The sequence below is a fragment of the Pteronotus mesoamericanus genome, unplaced genomic scaffold, assembly GCF_021234165.1.
Source record: "Pteronotus mesoamericanus isolate MK-2021 breed Mesoamerican mustached bat unplaced genomic scaffold, CSHL_Meso_final contig_182, whole genome shotgun sequence".
Classification (NCBI taxonomy): Eukaryota; Metazoa; Chordata; class Mammalia; order Chiroptera; family Mormoopidae; genus Pteronotus; species Pteronotus mesoamericanus.
The window spans coordinates 6336028-6362861 of NW_026555078.1; the positions used below are offsets into that span (position 1 = coordinate 6336028).

General features: G+C 50.0%; 2 protein-coding genes across 2 annotated transcripts in view; one reads left to right on the forward strand and one right to left on the reverse strand.

Moving 5' to 3' along the window:
• Positions 1–12347, forward strand: part of NRDE2 (NRDE-2, necessary for RNA interference, domain containing) — a 37515-nt gene extending 25168 nt beyond the window's left edge. Inside the window, exons 9-14 of the mRNA XM_054567157.1 lie at positions 2226–2401; positions 4208–4594; positions 5339–6267; positions 6958–7096; positions 11680–11751; positions 12222–12347. Of these exons, the coding sequence (XP_054423132.1) occupies positions 2226–2401; positions 4208–4594; positions 5339–6267; positions 6958–7096; positions 11680–11751; positions 12222–12347 (1829 nt within the window). The remainder of the gene's footprint in view (positions 1–2225; positions 2402–4207; positions 4595–5338; positions 6268–6957; positions 7097–11679; positions 11752–12221) is intronic.
• A 1379-nt stretch (positions 12348–13726) lies between these two features.
• Positions 13727–25282, reverse strand: PSMC1 (proteasome 26S subunit, ATPase 1). Its single transcript, XM_054567158.1, has 11 exons — positions 25226–25282; positions 22022–22075; positions 21294–21390; positions 19643–19767; positions 19226–19411; positions 18940–19068; positions 17745–17841; positions 16381–16570; positions 15742–15893; positions 15001–15155; positions 13727–14051 (listed from the first exon to the last, which is right to left on the reverse strand). Exons 1-11 carry the CDS (start codon positions 25226–25228, stop codon positions 13917–13919), a joined length of 1323 nt encoding a protein of 440 aa, XP_054423133.1. The 5' UTR covers positions 25229–25282; the 3' UTR covers positions 13727–13916.
• Positions 25283–26834: the final 1552 nt, after the last annotated feature.

Consider the following 26834-nt stretch of genomic DNA (forward strand, 5'->3'; position numbering starts at 1 on the left):
AGTAATTTCTCTAATGCTAAGAATTTTTCAGCATGATTTAAGGACTACTTTAAATGTAGATTATTAGAAGAAGGTGATAATTAAACTTTAGTTTTCTTTGAGGAATTCAGAGGAGTGTTAAGATAGAATAGTGGGTTTAAAATACTAACACACACATATCACTTACATTCTTGGAGGTTTTTTGTTTGTTACTTGTTTATCTTGAAATAAGGATTCGCAGGAAGCTCTGCCCCGCCCCCTCAAGACAGCGCAGTGGCGCGGGGTCCCAGCCAGGGAAGGGCGTGGCTGAGACCCACCGAGTTTGCTCAGGTGTCACACACCGCCCCCTGTGTGTGACACTGTGCAGTTTTATCCCCCATGTAGCTGCGTGTAGCCCCCGCTGCTGTCCACACACAGCCCGGTTCTGCCCCGCGAGGCTCCCGCGGGCTGTGCCGGTTTATCCGTGTCCCCTCCCCCACCCGCACCCCGCCCACCGGCACCACTCATCTCTTCTCCATTTCTGTTATGTTAATCTCACGTTTGTCCCATAAACGGAATCAGGTCACGTAACGTTGTTAAAGCAGTTTTTTATTGTAAATTATTCATGAAATTTGACATTTTAGCTGTTTCTGAGTGACAGTCCAGTGGCACTGACGGGCATTCCCGCTGCTGCGCCCCGGACCCCACTCCTGGCCGGAGCCTCCGCTTTCCCGCCTGCTGCGGCTGAAACTGCTCCCCCGCCCCCGCCCCCGCCAGCACCACTCGCTTCTGCCTCAGTGGCTTTGACTGCTTTAGGGTCCTCGTGTGAGGGGAGTCATACACCGTCTGTTGTTTCCTTGACTGGCTTATTTCACTTCAAGGTTCTTCCAGTGAGTAGCACGGGCCACTATTTCCTTCTTTTGTAAGACTGAAAAATAATACACTGTAGGCAGATACCACCGTGTGTTATCCATTCACCTGTCAACGGCACTGGGGTTGCTCCGCCTTTTTGGCAGCTGTGAAAGGTGTTGCTGTGAACATGGATGTACAAATACGCGTTCTGAGTCCCTGCCCTCGGTCCTCCGGGTGTGCACCCGGAAGCGGACCTGCTGGATCGTGGCGGTTCTGTTTCTTTCTTTGAGGAGCCTCGGGGTTGTTTTCTACACTGGCTGCGGCATCTGACACTCCCACCCGCACTGCACAGGCCTTGTGGGCCCTTCCACCTCCTTGCCAGCACTTGTTTTCTGCGTAACTTTTTAAGGTTCGCTTTTTCCCACTTAGCATAATTCCTCCAAGAGTCATCCAGGTTGTTGCCTGTGTCAGTAGTTCGTTCATATTTATTGCTTGGGGTGCTCCGTGGTGTAGCGGCCCCAGAGTTTGTCTGTGTTGCATTGAGCTCTTGGCTGCCAGTAGAGCTGCCTTGGGCACTAGTAGACAGGCTGCCGGGGACACAGGCTGTCGTTTTCCTGGCACCGGTGCCCGGCAGTGCGGTTACTGGGCCTTATGCTTAGCACATGCTTGGTCTTTGTAAGACCTGCCAGACTTTTCCGAGGGGCTATACCATTGTACATACACCCTGTTTGTTTATTTTTAAATATTGGAACTTTGCAGATGGCTCAGACTTTTCTCCTCTTCCATTCCCCATGTTCAGAGTTAGGAAACAAAGTGAAATAAAGTATATCGCAAAAGGATAAAGTATGTCAATCCAGGATATCTTGAATTGACCTTTTCTTTTGTTTTTTAAAGTGAGCATAGGTTATGACCATAAGGCCACTGGCTAAAACTTCTGATGACTTAAGAAAGTCTAAACCAATGTTGTCATTCAGTGTCACTTAGCGTGCTAGAACTGTTGTGTTGGCCAAGAGTAACCACTAGCTGCATGTGGCTATTTTAATTCAAATTAATTAAAATGAGATAAAACTAAGAATTCATTTCTTCAACCAGCTGCATTTCATGTGCCCTGTAAGTCCTGGGTGCCTGGTGGCCAGTGCAGCAGACAGCACAGGCAGAGAACATCTCGTCATCACGGAAAGTTCTGTTGGTCAGGGCTGTGCTTGAGTGTGTGTCAATCCCATGGTACTTGGTATGACGGCCTTGGGAATCATCTGACTCCACCAGCACCTGTCGGTTTTTCCTGGGACCTTGACGGTGACTAGAGGCAGGGCCTCACTGGGCCTCCCCTGCCACGGCTTCCGGGTGCCCGCGTGGTGGCTGGCATGTGGGTCGATTGGGTGTTGATGGTGAGCTGACGTTTTGTTCTTGTCTAGACGATGACGACGATGAGCTGGAAGACGACGACCAGGAAATCAGAGATAAGACGCTGCCCAGGTGGCAGATCTGGCTGGCGGCGGAGCGGTCCCGGGACCAGAGGCACTGGCGGCCGTGGCGCCCCGATAAGACCAGGAAGCAAACGGAGGAAGACTGCGAGGACCCCGAGAGACAGGCAAGTGCGCCACCCAGGGGTGACGCCAGTCGCGGGGCTTCCCCTTCGCCCTGTTCCCACGGGGCTCTGGGGGCTCAGAGGGCGGCTGTGGGCTCTCTGAGCACGTGCCTGTCTGAGGGGATGACGGCCTGGCTGCTGCCTCTGGAAACCTTCCTCTTACTGAAAACCAGGGAAGACTTTCATTGGCTGCTGCCGATGGGGAGCAGGGAGGCGCTCAGCCAGGTGGTTCCTGCCTCCGGATGGGGGGGCTCTCACGGTCACCCCTCTGGCGGTTGTCTTCCAGGCTGTTCAGTTCCTTTTTCACATAGAAGTTGGAGGGCTCAGGGTTTTGAAAACACGGAGTCACTGTCCTAAATTCTTTAACTGTGTCCACTTTCCCCACCCTACTCTTGCATCTTCAGAAACATGACAGGTTTGACTCTAGACGACAGGAGGGACTGGATGTAGAGGCTGAACAGGGACAGTCCATATACAGCTCGTCTGGCTGGGGAAGGGAGTAGCATTTGCAGCTGGTTGTGCACCAGGCCTTTAACTTACATTATCTTATTTACTGCCATTACGTGGCTCGATACATGCTACTCTGTCTAGGGGCCAGCAGCTCTGGGAGTTTTACATTAAAATAAGTGAAAAGATCCTTTTTGATACCTGGAATTGACCTGGTTTCACAAGATGGGAGTTGCACCGCAGGGCTCGCAGTGTGCTGCTGGTGTAGACTGGGAGGTGCTCACAGTAGCGTGGCTCCTTAGCCCAGGAGTGCCTGTGAGCCTCCCACGTGTTACGAGGGCGGAGACGGCTGCATGTCTCCTGCCCCGCCAAATCACCGGCGCCTGCTGGGGGTGTTAGCAGGTGGGCCTGCGCGGGAGCACCCGTTCCAGCCTGAAGCTGGTGTTCAGGAGGGCCGGGGTCTCCCTGGGGCATCGGAGGGTCTCACAGTGTCCGTCCCTCTTCCAGAAGCCTGTTCTCAAGGCTCAGAATCCTGGCGGTGTCCTGGAAGCTCCTTTCTGGAGCAAACTGCTGCTGTGAGCAGTTTCTTGTCACTTAGCTTTTTCTCTGTTCAAAACCTGGAGATGATTTCTGATTGATTGATGGTTTGGATTAATTGAATCCTAGGTCATTCCTCTTTGCTGAGAGCCACAAAGACCAATCAGATAGCAGGACCTTGAGACAAAGGGCAGCCTCCATGGCTTACATTTTAAAGTAGTTACCTGAACTCAGCTATAGAAGCCTGCAGTTAGTGTTAGGCTCTTAGTATTGCTCTTAACATGGTCTGTCGTTCCTGTAGTTTCCTTCTTACCTTGCTGCTGCTTACCTATTTCTGAGCATATTTTTCATTTCCTGAAGCAGTTTTGTACACAGAAACCACAAAATAATCAAGTTCTTTTCTCTGTCTTAAAAAATATTTACACGTAACTACAGAGCAATTGTGTGTGCTTTCAGAAGTGAGTATGGTTCTAGATCTTCGATGGGTCCGACAGGATACTTTGAAAATGCTTGGCCGCAGCCCGCTCACGGACCTCCCTTCTTCCGAGAGCCCCCAGGGGTGTGCCGGCGTCCTCATGGCACCGCAGGGCCCCCAGGTCACCCCACGGCCCCCAGGGCTGCCCGGTGCACCCGGCAAGACCTAGCTTTTCTGCATCTTGGAGAAAAGCTTGCTCCTGTCCGTTTAAAGTTGCATAATGTTGAATCATTATACATTCATATACAAAGGATTACAGGGATAATTGTGAGGGCTTTTTTGTTTGTTCGTCACAGTGAATAAATAAACTGAGCCCCTGAACAGGTCACTTTATTTTGTCTTCATTGCAGGTGCTGTTTGATGATATTGGGCAGTCTCTGATCCGACTTTCCAGCCATGATCTTCGGTTCCAGCTGATTGCCGCCTTTCTGCAGTTCCTGGGCGTGCCTTCTGGCTTCAGCCCTCCCGCCTCCTGCCGTTACCTGGCCATGGATGAGAACAGCATCTTCAGTCACGGACTTTATGATGAGAAGCCATTGACCGCCCTCGACCTTTCGTTTTCTGGCGTCAGCTGTGTCGGCCGCACGGACCAGTTGGGCTGCCGGCGCTGGACCAGAGGTCACAACCGGGAGGGCGAGGAGTTCGTCCGCAACATCTTCCACCTGGTGATGCCATTGTTCTCCGGCAGGGAGCGGTCTCAGCTCTGCTTCTCCTGGTTACGGTACGAGATTGCAAAGGTAACTCCAGCCACCGCCTCCCCTGCCCGCGGATTCCTCTTGTGTCCGTGTTTATGAATGGAATCGTAGGCTCTTGGTGTTCTTCAGGTCCTGGGCCACATCACCTCCGTCTTCGGGGACCCTAAAGGCACCTGGCGTGTGGCCGCCCTTCTGAGGAGCCACAGTAAAGAGGAACACAGGAGCTGTAATTGTGTTGATTCTTGTATTACCAGGTTCCTGTGGTTGTGTGGTTTGTTAGTGTAAGAGCCAAGCTTAAGCAAGGTTAGAGGTTTAGGGGCTCATTAAAGTAGACAAAATAAGCTACATACCCTGCTCTTTTTATATATGTGTATATGCTAGGAATTCGCCTAGGATGGACTCCTCTGCCCTCTGCTGGCCACAAGTAGTATTGAATCTTAATACCCAAAATTCTGACGCTTTAACTACGGATGGTACATACCAGGTTGTATTATTAAAATAATATTGTCGGATAAAATTGGGTGGCCACCTCTCTTTGAAGAAGAACATTTAGGGTATTTAAGCCTTGTTTATAGAGGTTTCAGGTAAAAACCCGGATGTGTTCATTTTGGGGTTCCTGTGGCCTCGGTAAAAATCCTGATTTGTTTCCCGGCTCAGAGAGCCCCAGTGTTTACCAAGCATGTGATGAAGGAAGGAAGGGCAAATGCCTCGTGCTGCTTTCTCAGCACAGGGGGTTGCTTTAAATTCACAGAGCACTTGGAGTCTTTCTTCTCTTCTTACCTCCAGGTCATTTGGTGTCTTCACACTAAAAACAAGAAGAGATTAAAGTCACAAGGAAAGAACTGCAAAAAACTAGCCAAGAATCTCCTTAAGGAGCCAGAAAACTGCAACAATTTTTGCCTCTGGAAGCAGTATGCACATTTGGAATGGTTGCTTGGCAACACAGAGGACGCCAGAAAAGTGTTTGACACGGCCCTCAGCACAGCAGGGAGCAGAGAACTGAAGGACCGGGAGGTCTGTGAGCTCAGCCTGCTCTACGCGGAGCTGGAGCTGGAGCTGGCACCAGACCTGAGGGGCGCCGCCACGGCCCGAGCCCTACACATACTCACCCGGCTGGCAGAGAATGGGCCCTACGGCCCGTACGCCGGGCAGGTCCTGCCCGTTCACATTTTGAAGGCTCGGAAGGCATACGAACGCGCGCTGCAGGACTGTTTGGGTGAGAACCGTGTCTCCAATGCACCTGCCTCAGATTCCCTTGACCGCCTCGTTAGCGTGGTCAAATGCTTTATGCTCTTCCAGTATTTGACCGTAGGGATCGATGCCGCTGAGCGGATATACAAGGAGGTATTTGCAAAACTGAAGGGCCCCGTTTCCCCCGAAGGCCCAGGCCCGGAGGACAGTGCCAGCCCCCAGGCCGCGAGCTGTGCTCTGGAGGCCGTCACACTGATGCACACGAGCCTGTTCCGGTTCCACATGAAAGTCAGCGTCTACCCTCTGGCTCCTCTGCGGCAGGCGCTCTCAGAGGCCCTGAAGCTGTATCCGGGCAACCAGGTTCTTTGGAGGTCGTATGTACAGATCCAGAACAAGTCCCACAGTGCCAGTAAGACCAGAAGATTCTTCGATGCAATCACCAGGTCTGCAGAACCCTTGGAGCCTTGGTTGTTTGCGATTGAAGCTGAGAGAATGAGGAAAAGACTGGTGGAAACCATTCAGAGGTATTTACAGATCACCTTGTTCATGGGTCCACAAGTTCTGTGGAATGCTTGCCGCGTTCCTGCGCCCTGTAAGCCTCAGGAACACGGAGACGAGTATGGGCCCGTGCCCGGCACACCTGTGTGGGTGTTTTAGGTGTTACAGAAGAGCGTATCGGAAGAGGAACGCAGGACCTGCACGTAGCAGCGTTTTGCGTTAGAGGTATTTGAGGCTGTCTTCCTAGGCCATGCTTTCTGCGATCCTGAATGTGGCTTACGGTGCGTGGGTGGTGACTCTCAGGCCTTCACGTGTCTGAGATGCTGTAGTGAAAGCATAGCGGGTAAGAGCACGGGCTCTGGAGCTGGACTATGGGTTCAAATCCTCGCTCTTCCATTTACTAGCTTTGTGACCTTGGACAAGTCAATTTTACCTCTCTCTTAGGTTCCTGAGAAGCGAGGATGTGATGTGTGACTTGTAGGCAGGGTCACTGGGGTGTAGAAGCCACAGAACCGAGGACACGGCCTTCCTCTGGCCTCAGAGGAGCCGTATCACGTCTGCGCGCGGCACCCGCAGCGCCCACAGGCCTGAGGGACAGCCCTACCAAGCGAGCTCTGACCCCGCTGTGGCTGATGTGGTCACCACCGACGCGTGTCTGCCTCCGGGGGCGGCGGTGCGGGAACTTGTCCTGGAGTTACAGAGCCTTTGTCTTGCAGGGTAGATGGCAGGGAGGTCCATGCCACAATTCCCGAGACCGGCTTGACGCACCGGATCAGAGCCCTGTTTGAAAATGCGATTCGGAGCAACCACGGCAGCCAGTGCCCCTTACTGTGGCGGATGTATTTGAATTTTTTGGTAAGAAAATACTTCACGTTTTTGTGTTTATGCAGAACTCTGCGTCTTCTTTCATGAGTGGGGAGGTGTGGGTGTCCAGCAGCAGCTACCCGGGCAAGCCGGGAGGCGCCTCCCTTAACCTCACTCCTTCGTGCAGGTGGAGAATGTCAGGTCTCAGGGCTGGGGAAGGGGTTGCCAGCTGCGCTCTCCCTCAGGGTGCTGGGCGGAATGGCAGGGAGGGGTAGTTGCTGGATGGTTCGGTGCAGCATGCGCTAGTCAACGTGGGTGTCTCTGAGTTGACTTCATTGAGTCAACAACTTGGAAATGGCAATGAGCTTTCCTTTGAAAAACATTTAAATTCTTGGCCATTTTGGTCATAAGAGTTTCCAGGTCCTGATCTGTCCTTCAAAGATAAGATTCTGTCTAGAACGTGGTTTTTAAATTGGACATTTCCAGAGCAACTTTGTTTTTGCTTGAAAGTACCTGGCAATTGACTGTGGCGAGACAGCATTGAGTTCCGCTCATGAGCGTAGGCAGGCCAAACATGGGCTTGCCCCGGCCGACGGCCGGGCGTCGGGACGGGCCGCATTTGCTGTGACCCTGCGGCCGCGTGGCGTGCTGTCTCAGACACAGTCTTCTGGGCCGCCTGAGTGTCGTGTTAGCTCAAGGCTGCCAAGTCACATCCAAGCGACTGCCAATCGGTGTTGTCCCTTCAGAAGTCAGTGGGGACCTGCTTCCTACACAAATCTCACGTACAGCTCTGACTGTTTCCGTAGGATGAATTCTCACAAGTCAGTCAAAGCATTTGAACATTTCCAGGGGACATGACAGAGCAGGTGTGAAGAGATGCAGGGAGAGTGAGTTCTGGGCGAGGGCGGGTGTGGGCCTCCCCTGCCTTCTCCCAGCCCTGGCCCCCGAGGGCCTGAGCGCTGGGGGAGGACGCCCCTCTCAGGCCAGCGGCTCGTCGGCACCCCCAGGGCAGAGGGGCACATCCTGTGGGCAGACGTTGGCATCATGGTGGATCGCTGCCAAGGCTGGTGTGTTTTTAACATTTATTCTTCAGACCTGAAAGCTTGGGATTTGTGTCTTGCCTCCCGTGTGTGAAATGGAAGCCTTCAGAAGCCCAGGTGCTGGTGTGGTGTTGGCGGCTCGCTTGCGGCCTGTGGCAGAGTGGGCGGTCACCAGGCGGACAGGGTTCCCCTCGAATCTCCACTCCTGTCCTTAGGCCTCCCAGGGAAGGGGCAGATTGGATGCTCCCCGCTATTTCCGGCACTAATATTCTGTGCGTCCTTCTAAGCAGATAAGAGACCTTTAAATTTAAAAAGGGAGAGCTTGAAAATTTGCCAGTTTAATTTCTCCAGTCTTTTATAAGCAGAGATGGATAAGGTGAGGTGCGAACTTGCAGTATTTTTACTGAGAATCTGCTGAACCATATTTGGTTGGATTGTAGACAGAGTTCTTGTGGATTTGGGGGAGGCGGGAGCCTGGGGCCCTTAGGGAGTTTCTTTTTGGAAAGTTCGGCACTGGTTCAAAGGTTCATTAGAGCCATGCAGCCCGCCCCAGCTCCCGAGGCGTCCGGGTGGGCTCCTGAAGCTTTGATGAACACAGTGCAAACCCAGGCCTGGTGGAATGCAAGGTGTGGGCTGCGGGTGCCCGGAGAGGCAGGCGAGGGCCGCCTCCGTGCCTCCAGCGTGCCTCCAGCGTGCCTCCGTGCACCTGCCTGCTGTACACAGGCAAGCGTATTTGCTCGCCCCCCGCCCCCCACAAAATCAAAGAAGTTAAAACTTAATGTTGCCCATGGAGCATACAGGGGAAAAAAGGACTTGGACAAACAGTTAAAATTTTCCACTAAGGTTGGAACTCAGTTTAAAGCCTGTTTTTTTGAGGGGATTTTTTTGTATACCCATTAACACTTTCAGCCAAACTATTTTTGTTGTTTTGGCTAAAATTACAGTTATTTTCAAGACGATTAGAGTTCTTCAGTTTGGTCATCTGCCTACACAATAAGGAGGTAAATTTAAGTATATGAACCTGTGAGCGGTGCCACTTCCAACTTGGAACCACTGGGTTTTACTTTCTCCGCCGTAACTCCTTCCCACTCAGCCGATAGCAGGCGACGTGAGAGTACGGTGCACGGCCCCCGCTTACAGGAGCTGGGGGTGGGGGGAGGGATCCTCTTCGGTTCCCCTTTCCAGGGGAAGGGGTCAGCCTGCTCTTAGGGGTGCTCTGACCCTAGAAAAGCATCCTAGAAATGTGTCTTTTACTTGGGGAGGCCGTGATAGCAATTTTGTCAAATGACTTTTTCAAAAAATTGTATAAGCTAACAGTTACTCAGATTTGTTTATGCTTGATTAAGAAAAGAGAACCACATTTTGCAAAAGCTTGAAGACCTTCAGGCTTCTCATTTTCTTAGAGACGTTGCTTCCCCCATGTGGAGGAGGCGCACAGATAAGAAGGTACCGAAATGCCAAAACAAGCGACTAGCAGGCACCAGACAGCTTCTCTGAATGTAGAGCTGCAATATGCGGGCTGCCGTCGAAGGTGTGTGGGCAGCTGCCGCTCCACACCGCCCTTGTCCCTCTCCCCAGCCCCCCCAGCCCCCGCCCGCCCATGCTGGGAGGAACTGCCACCCAGCTCAGGTCTGGGCAGCTGGCCCCCAGCGCGTTGCCGTAGACTCATGTCGTCTGTTCATGGGGTCTTGTTTGCCAAGTGCTTCATGTGGTGCGTGTGAGGCTTAGTTCTGGAGACTGTTGGCGGCATCGGAGGCCTACGTGGGTGGAGACCAGTAAGCAGCAGCTCTGCCCCTTCAGTGGCTGTGACCTCATGCCTGGTCCCAGTTAGTGCCCCAAGATGTTCCTGGTCCGCCTGAGGAGACACGTTCTTGCCCAGTCATGACCCTGTGGGGTCATCGGGTGCATGGGAGTTACCCACTGTTAGATTTCAGTCCTGAGCTGGGGATTTTACAGGGAGTCAGGGTCGCTTATGGCGGGGACACTTGGAAGGCGTGGAAGGAGGACGTAGAGGGCCAGGGTAGTGCTCCTGAACCTTTCTTCCCATTTGAGGCTCTGCTATACTGAGGGGGAAGAGATGCATCCAAATCTGTGTCTTAGAGTGCGAAACCCTGAGTGGGAAAACCGATGGTCACCTCCAAGCTTTCACCTGGCCTGGAACCCTTCTATACCTGACACAGTGAAGGTGTCTGCTGGTGGCCAGTTGATAGTCGCAGAGTGCGGTCTCACTCGGGGCTGGCCAACTCCTGGACCTGGATTTGCTGGGTCCCAGGATTGTCTGCAAGTCTCACAGATACAGTGGTTGAGAATGCACAGCAATACAACCCTCCTTTCTTTCAGAAGCGAGGGGAGGAAGTCTTAAGTTCAGTCCATGTCTTAGGCAAGGACGTTGAAGCACTTGGGGTGCGAAGGGAGGACAGTCTGCTGGCTCCCGGGGTGTGAACTCGGAGGCACGGCCCCCGCACGGCTGGCCGAGGCTCACGCCAGGGCAGGAGCGCAGGAGGACAGGAGCCCCCCGCCCTGAGGCCCGCTCTGTGTGGCGGCTCGGGGGGAGCAGGGGAAGGCCCGAGCCGTGCCTGGGGCAGGGTTGTCACAGAGGCTGGGTACAGCCCAGAGTGACAGTGCTGGTGACTGTGGAGTTGACCTGGAAAAAGAAAAAGGAAGGGAGGCCGACCTTGGCAGGCAGAGCTCCTGAGGCATGGGGGCGTCTGTAGGCTCCATCACCGGGGTTTCTGGGAGGTGGGTCAGCAGCCCTCACTGGTGCCATGCTGGATGCCAAGCACCAGCCACCTGGCAGAGAGAGACCGGTGTCCCCTCGAAGGTTCTCCTGGGGGAACAGGGAGGCTAGAGGGCCGGGTGGTGCAAACTCCGTTAACAGACTTCAGCTCCGGGAGCTTGGCTTGTGCCCACTAACGGCTGCAGACACCTGCCAGCGTGCGGAGCTGCCCAGCTAGGCTGAGGGCATGGAGGCGCGGCCAAGGGACAGGGCCCTTCCTGGGACGCGGGAGAGGCCCCCGTGGGAGTGCCGCACGCAGCCCCGGCCCCCACGGTGGGGTGGGAGGTGTGCGTGTCTGGGGGTCGAGACTAAGGACTTCATACCGAGAGCACACGCCTGCTGAGTATCCGCACACCTTCCCACGGAAATTCCTGACTGGAGATTTCCTTTCAATTTTACGAATTCAGCCATCCAGGTTCTCCCTTTTCTCTGAGACATTTTGAGAAAATGGCAAGTGTTCAAGCAAAAACTTTCTTTATATGAAGTCATCATCAGCTTTGTCGGACAGACGCGCGCGGCCTTGCTCCAGGCACCATTGGTAATGGCAGGTGCGAACGCCCACAGGGATGGAGGAGAGGAGGGCAAGGCAGAAGTGTTCAAGGTCAGCACTCTGGTCCTTCAAGGGGAGGGAACCAGCCCACACAGCAGTGGCCGGGGGACTGTCACATGGTATGTGGCACCCCCCCCCCATGCTGTGAGAATGGCCCCGCCGGCCATCTGCGCCTGAGGAGCCAGTGTGGGGCAGGACAGCAGTGGCCTCGATGGCCTTGGCCTGCCTGTTTCAATTAATCACTTTTCTCTTTCTTCCCCCATCTCAGGTTTCCTTAGGAAATAAAGAAAGAAGCAAAGGTGTGTTCTACAAGGCGCTTCAGAATTGTCCTTGGGCAAAGGTGAGTTGTGCAGGTCATGGCATCCTTAGATTCCAAGGACCCAGGGGCGCCTGGCCTGTGCCTGTGCCTCTGCGGGGGCGCATCCCAGGCCTCTTGGTGGCCCAGAGCCCTGTGGAGCCTGAGCCCGCGGCCGTGTCTGGCCTCCGGGCGGAGCTGGCACTTAGGGGAGTGTGGCTTGGGCGGCTGTTTCCCAGCGAGCGCCGAGTTCAGCCCGGAAGCGCCTGTGCTGGGGTCTGTGTCCCGCGGGCCTTGCAGAGCCCAGGTCAGGTCTTCAGAGAGGGAGCTGCTGGTGACTGCGGTGTCGGCCAACCGCCCCGGGTCCCACTCTGGGTTGACTCCCTCTCACCGGGCCTTGGAGTGCAGTGCCCAGCAGCTGCCGAGCAAGCGGGGACAGCGGAGGGGCGGCAGGGGCGGGCTTGCTGGGACACCGCGTGGCTGACCGACTGGGGCGGTGGCTCTCCCGGCCCCAGGTGTTGTACATGGACGCCGTGGAGCACTTCCCCGATGAGATGCAGGAGATCCTGGACCTGATGACCGAGAAGGAGCTGCGCGTGCGCCTGCCGGCGGAGGAGCTGGAGCTTCTGCTGGAGGACTAGCCCCCGGGGGCGGGGCCGCCAGAGGCGGCGGTGCTGTGCGTGTGCGACAGCGGGTCTCTTTTTAAAGTTTTTTCTAGATAATTTGTGTCTGGCTCATCAGTCTCATGCCTCGTGCACATTTTTAGATGTGTTAATGACGCAAAAGCTCTTGTTCTAATATATGTGAATCTGTATACATGTGCGTGTAGGGAAGAATCGGGTCACGTGACTAAACCCACTGTGGTTGGTAGGTGAGTTTGCTCCGCCCTTCCAGTGCCAGCCCTGCCATGGTGAGGGCACTGCTCAGTTGGCCTCCATGGCGGCCCTTGCCAAGTCTTACGGGTTTTGCAGTCAAGAAAGGCCTGGTTACTTACCACCAGGACCTCTTCCTGTGGAGCTGGTTAGTAAAAGCAGATTTTGCCCTTTTGGACAGAGCAGCAGGGAGTAATTTAGAACTCCATGCTCTGCCTGTACCAAGTGTATTGCTTCTTGTTACTCCCTAAGTCTTCCTCGGTGATGCGTCCACCTGTGACCAGCACCACCACCTGGGAGCATGGCAGAAACGCAGGCCCTTCTGTGCTGTCAGCGTGGGAAGGAGGCCTGGAGACACGCGGGGCCCTGCTTCGGGGAGCCAGCCAGCAGCGTCCTGTCAGACCCACCCCCGCCCCAGGTACTTTCCTACCCTGTGCGTCAGCACTGCCTGACCACTCCTTGAGTTTTTGAGGGTCCAGCTCCCCAGCTTTAAAAAAATGATCTCTAAACTTTTAAGAAAAATTTCTTTGGCAGCTCACCCAGAAACTCCAGTGTTATGGAGGATTGTGGCTGGAAACATGGCTTAGGTTGGGAAGACATGGCCTTGCTGGATCCTGCCCAGGGCAGAGCCTCAAGAGCCCACAGGAGGCTGGGCACCCCCACCCCCGCGGACACTTGCTGCTGCACTTAATGGCTTTAAGACTGAACAGGTCAGAAAGTAGAGAAAAGTGCAAGAATGAAAGAAAAGGAGCAGCTCTGGCATTTTTAGAGACTCTTGAAATGAGGATGATGAGGTTTCTGATCCCAAAAGGCAGACGAGGCTGGTATAAGCTTGTTCTCTCTTCACCCTTTGAGATTTCTTCTAGGGAACCCCAGTCTCTCAGCACCAGTACTTCTTTCCTGCACCCAGAACCCAGAGCCCCACACACCTTCAGAAAGGGAAGCTCCATCTCTTTCCAAAGCCACAGGCACGTGGACACAGCCTTTGTTGCTAAAATACTATCAGATGGCTGGTGTGTGGTGCTACCAGCTCTGGGTGCAACAGGTGTTGAGGGCTGCCCTCTTGTGGTTGGTTGCCCAGAAGCTTCCCTGACACCCAGCCCCCCGACAGGTGCTGCGAGCGGCGGTGTGGAAGCCCCGGAGCAGGCTGAGAAAGGGCACGCTTTATTGGGAACGGAGCACTGCCCATGGGCAGCCTCCACAGGACGCCCAGGGATACACGGCACAGGAGGTGTGGCTGATGGAGAGTGACTGGAATGGGCTCCTCAGCAACTTCCCCACCTCCCCCCTCCACAGAGTTGGGCTCTCCCACCCACTTTCCCGCAGGTCACTGGTTTGCTAGAGATAGAGCCCCTCAGGGGTGCCTTCTTGTTTTTTATAGAGAACGTTTTCTTTAGATTTTTTGAAGTCTTCATTTGTTACTTTCATTCTACGTTCTCTCAAGGCCATCAGACCAGCTTCTGTACAGATTGCCTGTAAGAAAGAACAGCAGTTCAGAAAGTGAAATACTCTATTTTTACTCTAACAAACAATTCAGAGAGAGTTATTTAAAATACGGTATAAAACACTCTAGATTTTTAAAAATGTGTTAAGCACTGTAATTTTCTCAAAGGCTCCGAGGTGGCTTAGATAGGAGTAATTAAGGAAGAAGACTGGCCAGGTGCCAACGAGCTGTGTGGCCCAGCAGCTCCACTTTCCTTAAAGGGAATGATGTTTCTAAGCAACAGGTGAAATTAAACCCAGAAATTCAGAGGCAATGAAGTGTTATGTCCATTTCACTTAACTACAGTTATAAGAGAATATGTATTCAAGTTTCAGTACAGTATTCATTTTAATATATCTTTTCAATAATTACTTGTCAAAAAGTAAAACAAAACAAGAATCCATGCTATATTATGTGATAAAAAACCAACCCTGGCACTGAGTTTCTATTTGGTTATGGCCATAGGCTCTTTCAAATGGTTCACCAGAAAAGAAAGTACACACATAGAAAGGTAAAAGCAAACGGGGGAAATGCAATTATCTGGTAAACTGAGCTGATGGGTGTGATGGATATAGGGGTGTTTACTATTGTCGCAACTTTTCTGAAGGCTTAAAAATTTTCAAAGTAAAAGAAGTTGGTGCAAAATTAAATTTTTGTTTCAAAAAGCAGAGACACTAATCTAGTTCTACAGACACCAAGGATACGCAGTTCAGCGCAGGCAGCCGCAGGAGAAGGCCCCAGGCCTGCCATGCCATCCCCTCCTAACCATGGCACAGTATGCACACCCAGCGGAAACCCAGGTCCTCCCATAAAAAGCAGGGCGTACCCAGCCTCAGCGCTGCCAGGCCTTGTTCTACATTCTGGTCACCTGGGAAGAAACACCGCAGCCTGTACACAGGTGTGGTAAAACCAAGAGCTAGAGCTGGCCCAGGGTCTCACCTTGATGTCAGCACCGGAGAGGTCATCTTTAGCCATGATCAAGTCGTCCAGTGTCACGTCATCAGCCAGCGTCATTCTGCTCGTGTGGATCTGAAAAATGCGCTTCTTGGTCTTTTCGTCGGGCAGGGGGAACTCGATCTTCCGGTCGATGCGGCCTGCAGGTGCAAAGGTGTCAGTGGCAGCCCCGGGCCTGCCCACTAAGGGAGGGCCCAAGCCATCGCCCCACGCACACGGTTTGTGTCCTTTGGGAAGGAGGTCCAAATCTTAAAAAGTGAACATTCATCTTTGCAGTCTGTAAGTTTCCATGTTTGAATTCATCTGTTTAAAAGAAACCCTCTCTGCTGCCGTCAGAAACAAGTGTAAGGAATGGTTCCTGAATGGCACATTTAGTGCAAAAGGATGAGAGTAAAGTTAACTGCTTCTTTTAGTGCTAAATGAATGTAAAAAATGAACTTAACCTATCATATGAATTATTTCTTCAGAAAAAGGAAATTCTTGAGGCTTAACAGGGAGTGTTTGGAAAAGAAAACATCACAGAAAATTGGAGTTCAAAGCACCAAGCTGCACAGACTATATTGCATATTACCTATAACCCCAAGGGGACATAGTTTTAAGTTATTCTAAGTCTCAATGCAGTATTTGCCTTTTATATGTATCTTTTTATGATCCCCCAAAATACACCTGAACACAAATACATATAAACACAATGATTCTCCATGATGACACAAAAGCAAATCTGACCTGGTCTGATAAGTGCCGGATCCAGAGTTTCTATTCGGTTTGTGGCCATGATAACTTTCACATCCCCTCTTGAATCAAATCCGTCCAACTGGTTCAACAGTTCCAACATGGTTCGTTGAATTTCTCTCTCACCACCAGAATTCGAGTCATATCTTTGGAAAAGAAAAGAAGGGATGAAGATCCGACTGATCTCCTGCTAAAAGGGATTACAATAAAATACCTCAGCATTCTTGTCTCAACCCGTATGTCCTACCCTCCTCAACAGCCACGATACACGTCGCATTCTTCTCTTTGTGAAAGCTGTATCATTTATTCTGCCTCAAGTTTGGTGTCCCCCAACCTGACTGTGAGCTCCTTGAGGGCAAAGACGTGTGTCCATGGCTATGTCCCCAGAGTCTAGATGGTGCCTGGCTCCGAGCAGATGCTCAAGCTGGTTACTGACTGACTGACCTCCAGATTCACAGCTGCCCAGTACTTGGGAGAGCAGAGCCCACAGCATCCACGGAGAGCCACGTCCAGCAGGGACTGGCAACACGACGTGCAGGCCACATAGGGTGTGCCCAGCGATCGTTCGCTATCAGAGAGGAGCTATGTAGTTTTTACCTCTAAAGGATACAAAACAGGTAAAAGACAGTCTACCTTTTAGTCCCAATGGCATCAATTTCATCAATAAACACGATGGATGGTGCATGTTCCTCAGCAACTCGAAACAACTCCCGGACGAGTTTGGGCCCGTCTCCCAGGTACTTCTGAATAAGTTCGGAGCCAACCACTCTCAAGAAAGTGGCCGAGGTTTGGTTTGCTACTGCTTTGGCTAATAAGGTTTTACCTGTTTTCGGTGGAAAAGGACAAAGGGGGAAAAAAAGTCATGTGGTACTTTAACTTACAAACTCTGTCATTAACCCCTTAAATGGACATTAAAAAAGGGCGGGTCCTAGGAGGGAAAGGCGTGCCACCACGCAGGTCCTCCCATCCTCTCCTCCCAGCCCCTCCGGCCTGGGCAGTCCCCAGCACAGACCCTCTACCGCACATGGTTTTAAGTCAATCAGATGACCTCTGCTCCTTTATAATTTACAATTATAAATGAACGGCTAAGTCCTGGACAGCGCAGCCTAGGTGAATTTATGGTATAGTGAACCAAATATACATATATATATGTATGTATTTTTACCTTCATGCGTCTGTTCACCCAATATTACATTTAGTACCAACAGACCAGGAAGGTGGACCTTGTCTGAACAGCCCAGGGTATCTTTAAATTGGGGTCCTGCATGCACTACGGCTCTGATGCGTGACCATACTCCAGGTGACTCTTCAGGGATGGGCCAGACATCAGTGTTTTTTAAAGCTCCCAAGGTGATTCCCATGTATAGCCAAGGTTGTATTTATTTTTCTTATAAACTATTTTTAACAATCATGTTACTCATACATATTTCAAGGTATTATGTTTTATAACATATTCATCTAATATGTTTGAGTATAGGAGGTCTTGCGAATTGTAAAGGCACCACACCGAGCAGGTAGGGATTTTGGGGAGGAGTGCCTACTTGTGTTTGCTGCAGCCCCTACTATTGTTTTTACCACACTAACTCTGTGCAGTCTACAATTTTAAGTCTAAGTTCAGTTTCACAGTGCATCTGTTTTTTTTCTGAGCACATTGCTTTGTGTTCCACTTATTTAAGTATTCATTGGTTGTTCCTTTTGTATGCCCTGACCTGGAATTGAACCCACAACGCTGGCGTATCTGGATGATGGTCTAAGCAATTGAGGTAGCCAGTCACAGCCTCCTAGTCCCATCTGTTACAGAGATAAATACATTTTTATGTAACAAGTGTTTCCAGAGGAGATGCTTATTCAAAAATTCCAAACTGTTGCTCAGAGCACCCTGTTTTAAACTAAGCACTTCTGGCCTCCTCACTCAACAGTGAAGTAATTGCAGCTCGCTCATGCTGCTGTTCAAGAGAGGGGCTGAGTACCTGGAACGTGTCACACAGCACACATACCTGTGCCAGGTGGACCATAGAGAATGACCCCCTTAGGGGGCTTTATACCCATCTCTTCGTAATATTCAGGATGAGTAAGAGGAAGTTCCACAGATTCCTACAGAAAACAAACACCCAGTAAACATGAAAGGCTTTCTTACTGAAAGCATCAGCTTCATGAACAGGCATCATGAGCATGTCTTTCAACAAAAATAAGCTAAATTTCAATTACTCTCTTTACCTTGGCCACGTTCACACAATGTGCCTGACATCGCCAGCAGCAGGGACATGCTGAAGAGGACGCCTGCCCTCCCAGAGCTCTAAGCACCGCCTCCCGCTCCCTAACAGCACCCAATTTCCCTCTCAGCTTTCTAGCAGAGATCATCCTGGAGCAACCTCTTAGCACCGCCTCCGCAAATGGAACTTAAGAAAACTAAAATTCACCCTTTCCAAAGTGAACTATACGTAGGCAGGGGCTGGCAGGGATTTCTGATGGCTGTCACCACCTAGGCCATCACCCAGCTGTTGAGAGGCCACCAGGGCAGATCTGTGACAGCTCTGACTTCTCTGCGGACGAAAAAGCCTGCCAAGGACTGGTCCACGGCCATCCCGAACGGTCACTTCCCCTGGATCAGGGCAGGAGTAGTGAATACGTCCCAGGTCCCTCCACTGTGTAAACGTGTGCCACCCACCCACCCCACACATTGCCGAAGTCAGCACAATGGGAACATTATATGGTCACACCGGGAACTGTTAAACGTTACATGTAAAAAGCGTTAAGCTGCAGCTGCTGCAAGACCTACAGTGAAACCTCGGTTCTCACACCACTTGGTTCGTGAACAATTCAGCTCTTGACCAAGATGTTTACAGAAAACAAGGTCTTGATTTTCTTAACAAAACTTCCGGTCATGCTGATACCTGTGTGACCAGGTACACATCTCAGGAGACAAAGGAGATAGAGTTTTCGAACAAATCGCTTCCCTGACAGTTTTGTGGCACAAGTTAAGTTTGAGAACCGAGGTTCCACTGTAACACAGAATGTACTGCTATTTCTATTACCCTACTCAGCATTCACAAATACAGAGCACCACAGCTGGCAGGCTCTGAGTTTCTGATCAACAGAAAACAGAACATGCAGAACAACTCCAAGTACCTCCCATGAGGCAGCAGTAAGAAACCTAATGCCTAAAAAGCCAGCGCTAGTTCCCAGATGTACCTTAATTTCCTGGATCTGGTTGTCCAACCCCCCAATGTCAGCATAGGTCTCCTGGGGGGCCTTCTCCACCTTCATCACTGTGACCAAGGGATCCGTGTCATCCATCAGCACCCCGATCACAGCATGCACCTAAGAGGGAAGACCACGCCTTAACACAGGGATGTGAGGACAAAACAAGGCATTACAACAAAGCGATGCTGGTCACAGAATCTGGGAAGATCTACTTGCACAGGGCGGGTGGACAGGTCTCCAACGAAAGAAAGCTTTCTCCCAAGACTCAGCTCACCTTGTGGTTGAGCAGGACCGAGCAGCCTGGTTCCAGCAGGTCTTTGTCCACAAATGAAAGAATGCTGACGTAGTGTTCTGAGCCCACAGATGTAGACACAATGGCGTGATTGTCGTCAATGATCTCTTCCAAGGTTCCTACCGACATTGGGGTCCCCCTCAGATCATCCACCTTGGATCTTTCTTCCTATGGAAGAGTATGCCAAGAAGGAAAAGCAGATTAGACTTAAAAAGTAGATGATGTTGAGAGCTCACTAGGTTTACAGAGCAGCTGGTGCTTTTAAAAGGCAGTTTAAATGATAGTTCATAAAAGCCTGAAAGGTTCAACTATTTGAGCATCACTTATTCATTGACAGCTTTAGGGTTTAAGTAGACTTCAACTTGTAAAAATGAAAGTTACAGTAATTTCTTAATTTACCTCTTGCTTTTCTTCTAAAGGCTTCATTTGTTCCTGATTTCTAATGAATTCTTCCTCCATGAGAAGGTAGTCTTTAATTCTCTCTAACTTCAATAATTTTAACCGGCACTGAGTGTGAGGTGTCACTGTAATTAAAAAAAATAAAGTTTTATTATCCTTGAATCTTGAAGTTGGCAATTCAGTTTATTCTTAAGGGGAAAAAAGGACTTAAAATAAGCTTATTTTAGTTGGACTGACGGACCAGCTCACAGTTTGGTGACCCTAATTAAGCAGGTGTCTAAATGCAGAGGGGACAGGATTTCGGCAGCTGTAAGCCAGCCCGTAAAAATGGGAGTGAGATCTGTGACCAAAGAGCTAACGTGTAATGAAACACTGACTGGCACGCGTGTGCACATGTGTAAGAGTCATGGACCCAAAAGGTAGATGCTTTGGCTTATTATTTCCCATAGTGCTAATAAAAATGTGTACACATGCGGTTCAGCAAGTATACCTTGTTGCACACGAGCTGTAACACACTCCATGTGTAGGACTATGAAAGGTTAGGGATATGAACACGTGGCAAACACTTTCTTCCACTCCTGGGCTGTTTCTCATGGCTTGACTTCTTAGGCTCTACATGAACGTTAACATTTACACAGCTAACCCTGTCAATCTTTTCTTTTGTGTTGGGCTTCTTCAAAAGCTCTCACCTCCCCCAAGGTTCATAAATTTATTCCTGAATTTTCAGTATTTTCATATGTATATCTATAATCCATCTGGCAAAAAGCAAGCAGTCTATTTTCACTTTCTTTCAATAGCAAAGGATGCCAGCCATTTTTTAAACTAACCCTTCCTCTTCCCACAGAACTGGAATGTCAGCTTTTCCATATATTAATGATCTGTGTAACCTGTTTTTGGACTTTCTGTGACCTGATGTACTATTCTTTATTAATACCATACTGATTCATTACAGTAGGTTGATGGCATGTTTTTTTACAGTCTGACTCCTTTTTTAATCAAGTGGTTTTTAAAAATGATTTCATCTAAGCTGGAAGGGACTTGTTTAGATAGTGGGAGGGGAAGTATTTGAGCTGAAGCCTGAAGGGGTGAGGAGCAGGCAGCCATGGGAAGGACTGGAGGAGAACATTTTGAAGCAGAGGGCAAGGCCCCAACAGGCAGGAGAGTCAAAGAGCACAAGGCTGCGTGCAGGACTAGCAAGGGGTGTGGGGGGCTGAGGGTGAACATGCGGGCTGGGCAGGGTCACCCGGTTTGAGTTTTATTCTATGTTCCATAGGACGCCAATGAAAATTTTTACGTTCAGGAACCATATCATGTGAATTCCAATACCACATCATGTGAAATAAATACATTTCTAAGTTACTCAAGGTCAGCCTAGGGTTTCTAATCTAAAACTATACTTTTAAGAGAAACTTAAAAGCTAAAAGCGTTAGAGAAACTGGTTAGTTTCTTAGAGTGAGACTGTTAAAATCAAAATACAGTTTTTATTCCTACTGAGAGTAATGCTACACCAAGAGTTAGACAGAACACAGTCACGGAGCTAGAGCTTCAACCACACCCCAACTTCCCGCCTAGATTCGGACCTCTACGCTATAGAAGCACAGCTGATTCCCCTAGGGAGCAAAGGGACAGCAAGGAAGAACCATGTCGTTACCCAGTGGCAGTTTGCTGGCAGCATCTGGTCCCTTTGTTTTCTTCTTCTTTTTCCCCACTCTAGTGGGTACGGGAGGTTCATATTTCTTTTTCTTGTCCTTGAGTTTTCAGAACAGCAAAGGGAAAACAATCACACAAATCATATTAAAACACAGGCTTATTTGTGTAGGACTACTGTCTATTTCCAGATGATATAATTTTCTTTATCTTTTAGGATGCTATTAAAAGCTGTCTTTAAAAAATAAAACTAGGTTTTACATTCCTGCAATTTTAATATGAATGTCATTGATTTTTCTTTTTATAATATACAATAGAGTTTTCAATAAGAAATAGGTTAGAATTCAGTTATATGCCAAAAGTTTGAGTTGATGTAATTTGAGACAATTCTTCACATCTCAGGATATTAAACACTAAAAATTACAAGCAATTTATTTTAACACTTCTGTAACGTGTAAATTACTTTTATACATTTAAAATCATTAATTCATAAATACCTATTTGACAGATGAATAATCAATAACCATGTAAAAGGTACTGTCTATATTTGTAGGCCAGGCTGGTTAAATAACCACAGGATCATTTATTTGTAGTCCAGGCTGGTTAAGTAACTACAGGATCATTTATTTTGCATTTATTTAAGATTCATGAGCCCCGCCGGGAACTCAACTGAGATTTATGACATTTCCCACATTTTACTCACACCACAAATACACCTGGCTTTTTATTTACCTTATCATCCTTCTTGCCACCTCCGGGACCATGACCACCGCTCTGACTTTGACCCTTGGGGTGGGGGAGGGTGGGAAGAAGTGTAAGTTCAGAATATGATCACTTCAAAAGAACATCTTATTTTCCTGAGATTCTAAGACACCACCTTGTCTTCTCCCATTTTAATGTTTCGGAACTCAAGACATACTTGTAATCAATGACCACAATTAGCCTGGTACAATTTTTCCCCCTGAAAAGCTGTTAGGGCACAATGGTACACCTTGCAGTTGATTGCATCTTAAACCAAGGACAAGTCCATCAAGAGAGAAATAATTAATGTATCATAATGGGGCCCAGATTCTGAACCCTCCCTACTCCTTGAGGGGAAGGTACAGTCTTGTGTTCTTTCGTATAAAACTACCTGACTGCGGCCACCGAGAGTGTGTTTTGTGAAATTAGGCCGTGGAAGCTAAATCATTTTCCCTTTTCAACAATGACTTAGCAATCATTTACTCCTTACTAAGATAACACTAAGATCCAGGAGACTTTCCTTTTAATAGCAGGTCACACACCCAACCCGAAAGCCTGGGGCTCTTGGGCAGGTGTCCCCCCTCCCCCCACCCGAAAAGCTGAATCACCTTAAGGTATCAAGAACTTAAGTGTATTAATAATAAGCTGCAGTGGGATTTCTGATTTTAAAAGACCCTTTGGTTACAGGACAATGCTTAACACTGAGCAATGTCTCAGAAATGATGGCATTTTAAATAATAGTGAACTTACATGATTGGGGGCCTTCTCAGACCCTCACATCACCTCTACCCAGGCACCTCTGTCAAGACAAAACGACCCTCTCGTGGTCGCCTAAAGCAGTCAAAGTCACAGGCATATCTCCACATGCAGGCTTCTGAAAACTTGTGCTTTATTCTGAAGGTAACTAAGGGCTCTGAGAAATTCCAGGAAACAGCTGTAGTGCAACAGACTGTCCAAAATACAGGTCTCTAACAACCACCTGTAAGTCCTGAGGACACTTGCTGTTGGCCGGGGCAGCTCATGTCTGTGGGTGCTACGTGCGCAGGTCTGCACCTGACACTCTCCTTCACTATCACTAATTCCACACAGTCCTTCAGGGTCGGGTTCATTATTCCCACTTTCTAGCTATGGCCTTAGCTGCATCCAGGTTGGAATTCCGATCCCACCGCTACCAGGCTAGGTGACCTCGGGTAAGTCGGGTCACTTACTGAGCCTTGGTGTCCTTTACTGGAAAGCGGGGATGACACTAGCTCCTCCCTGTTGCTGCAAATGAAGTAACACACAGAAGCCACTTAGTATTTACACGACTCATAGCAACTGCTCACCAATAGAGCACTCTTGGTGAGTGAGGAATGTTGGGATCAGGATTTCGTCGGCCTGGTTACAGATCTGGATGCTCAAGCAGGTCCATTTTGCTCCGGCAGTGCACACCTGCGTGCGCACACTCACTCTCTCCCCCTCCCTATCTCTGTTTCTGTCCAGGCCGTCTGACCTTGTTTGGACTCAGCCTCCCAACTGAGATCCTCAGGTCCAGTTTCCCCCCACACCAACCCAGCCATCACCTTCTAAAACAGCTGATCCTTTAATTCGCCTTAAAAACCTTCAGCTGCTCCCTAGCGTTGGCGGTGTAACGCCCAGTCACGTTAGCTGCGGCTCCTGTCCTGGCCAAACGGGCTGCAGGCTCACCCACTTTCCAGATCAACTTCACAGGCTCGTCTCCCTTTCCCCCGATCCTGCAGGCCCTGCGGCACCCGAGGTCGCTTTCCTGAACAGGTCCCCAACTTCTTTATGTCTGCGGCACTTTACATGATGTCTCTCCATCTCAGTACCCATTACTGAGTCCACACTACAGGCTGACCAACGAGCTAAACATTCTCGGGGTATCATCTCACTTAATTCTCACAGACACTATGAGGTTGGTACTATGGTTACCTCTAATTTACACATAAGAAAACGAAGGCCCAGAGAAGCAACCCGTAATGTCACAAAGCGTGTCACAGATGTAGCCGGGAATCGCCACCAATACCTGTGTGTCTCTCTACGGCATGGCCATCCGAGTCCACCACAGCAAAGACTCTAGGCAAGACCGGCAGGGCTTGTGTTCTAGCACAGCCGCCTACGGTGTCTCAGGTTCCTCCTTTGTAAAGTGAGGATACTAATCACCTCAAGGGACTGCTAGGAGGAATAATGAGCAAATGCTGGAAAAGTACACGGCATGTGCACGGTATCACCCAAAATCCCTGTAAAGACCCACGCGGCTGTGGGCTGCCCCTGCCGGTTACCATACAGGCTAAGCAGTCTCTTCTCCTTCAGATAACGAGCGCCGGCTGCCGCCTCGCTCAATCCAGCTCTGCGCTCAAACTGCACCTCCACCGAGCGACTCTCGCTGATACCCCATGGAAAACAGCCACCCTCCCCATCCCACGCTCCCCTGTAAAACAGCCACCCACCCACGGCCACTCCATCTCTCGCTCACTCCGACATTGCATTCCACGTCTCCTCTGTTTCTGGCTGCCTTACCTGGAATGCAAGCTCCACGAAACAGAGACCGTCCATCGTGCTCAACCCCTGCATCCTCAATGTCTACACCAGAGCCTGCCCCCACGCCCCGAAGTGCAGGTGCTCAATAAATACTCGCTCAGTGAACCAAAGAACAAACGCCAGCTGTTTTTACCATTATTAACGCACCCCGCGACCTTTCCCTCCGAATCCCACCGGTCCTAAAAGCGTCCGTCTCCAAGGCCTCGCTCAAATGCCCCGCTTTCCCCTGCCCAGCTCGAACGAATCCCTCCCCCTAGTTGCACATCCCTCCCTCTACCTAGAGGCTCAAAAAGAAAACAGTTCGTCCCGCTTACTCAGGCGGCTCCCACTGAAACGACCCGTGCGGATCGGCAGAGCCCCGGTCGGCGGAGACGCAAAGCCCGGCGACTCGCCCGGTCCCGCAACCACACTGACCCGCCTAGGGCAGCCTTTGCGTCGAGCCCTGGTCCCAGGCCCCCCGAGCAAGGCCCTCCGGTCGGCCACGACCCGCGGCAGATCTGAACACCGTCTCCCGGGGCCTCCGTCCCCCGAGGAGACCCGGCTGGCGGGAAAGCGGGTGGGCCAAGTGCCTCGGGCAGCCACCTCGTTCCCTCGTTTCGGGCCGCTCGAACCCCATCACACCGCGACCACCACCCAAAACCCTTAGTCACTCACCATCTTGATTCTGCTGCTTGAGCCGCCGCTTCCGGAAGTGCATTAGCACCGCGGTCTGTCAGAGGCGGAAGCTGCTGTGGGCCGCTACGGGGGCCGATAGGAACCAAACGCCGCTCGGACAGAGCGCGCTCCAGCGGTTCCCGCGGGAGGGTTGGGGCAATAGTCTCTGACAATATGTGAAACCTGTAAATATTTTACTGGAAAAATTTTTTTTTTAATCGCAGCAATTAAACTGCCGTCAGAGACTTAAGACAATAACCTCGGCTGTCAGAGAACTAATAAAATTGTGAAAATATAAAGTATTTTAAACATGCAAAAACCATAACTGGAAAGAACTTTCCTTATTTGTTGCTCCACGAACTAGAATGGCATTCAGAACTGCGAGGTTGCATATACTTTTGCATCAACATTTAAGTTATTATTTGGTTTCTAGAATTAACCCGCTCACCTGAGAGTATTTCTTTGTCTAATGAGTTACATAAATCTGTTTTTCTTTTTTCCTTTCTGATGACTTGTGACTTGCGATGATGCTAAATGTCTTAAAAGTCCTCATCTTGCATCTCGTTGGTTAACATTCGTCATTTATCACATCCACCACGACATCGGAAAGATAGCATTTATCCCTTTGGCCTCTGGAAACTTCCACAATGGGTGCACAAAATGCTGCATTTTGCTGAACTGGAGGGATGGATTTTTTTTTTTCATGTTCTAGATTAATTTAGGCATTGTAGCTGTTACATTTAGTTCAGTACAAATATTTTACTAATAAACACACAACGTACAAAATACACCATCAGTAAAATACTGTAATAGAAAGTCTTGACACTGTTGACCTTCACTAACAAGTCTGGTGTCTAACATGACATATGAAATGACATGGGATAGGGGCAAGACAATGCCCATGAATGGTGGAAGCGACGTCTCATGCCAAGTCACATGCCAAGAAACATAGCCTAATTATCAAAACTTAAGAAGATTTAAATTCTGAAGGACATGAGTTAAGAGGTAGGTGCCTTCTTAACACAGAGTGAAATGTTCGTGCTTTTTTCTGCCGATGGCTGACTCTCTCAGTATTCTCTGCCCAGTCGACAGCCACATCTGCAACTCCTCCTCTTGCGACCTCAGCCTCTCCAAGTGCCGTGTGCCCCAGTCTTTCTACCTCACTCCTCGCCTTCTCTTAGCTATTCACTGTATAACTACACTTAACTTCCCTGCTCTCCTATGTTTTATCTAAATCTTACCAGTTTCTTGTATTTCCCTCACCAAAGGGGCACAGGAACTGAGCCAGTCATGGAAAATCGTTCTGCCTTAGAGAAAGGAGGGATGGAGCTGGTGTCCCAGGGATGGTGTCAATCCTGATGGGACGCTTCGGAAAGGTGTGGGGCACTCTTGGGTCATCGCGATGATGAGGGATGTGACCAGCATTGGGACGTAGGATTGGACAGCACTGGACAAGGATACCTGCAAGTCCAATGGTCCCGCACAATGAAACATCTGCATTCAGGGCAATTTTCAAGTGTCTTCCCGTCAGGCATCTTACAGTTGAAAACCTATTTATAATGACCAGAAGAATATATTTGGTAAATAGCAGCAGAATGAATGGAATCAA

Coding starts and splice junctions, on each gene's coding strand:
- PSMC1 (XM_054567158.1), bottom strand. Junction 19,069..19,225: donor CGGTCCTGCTCAACCACAAG/GTGAGCTGAGTC, acceptor CTTCCCTCTTAG/GTGCATGCTGTGATCGGGGT. Junction 16,571..17,744: donor CTATGGTCCACCTGGCACAG/GTATGTGTGCTG, acceptor CACCGAAAACAG/GTAAAACCTTATTAGCCAAA.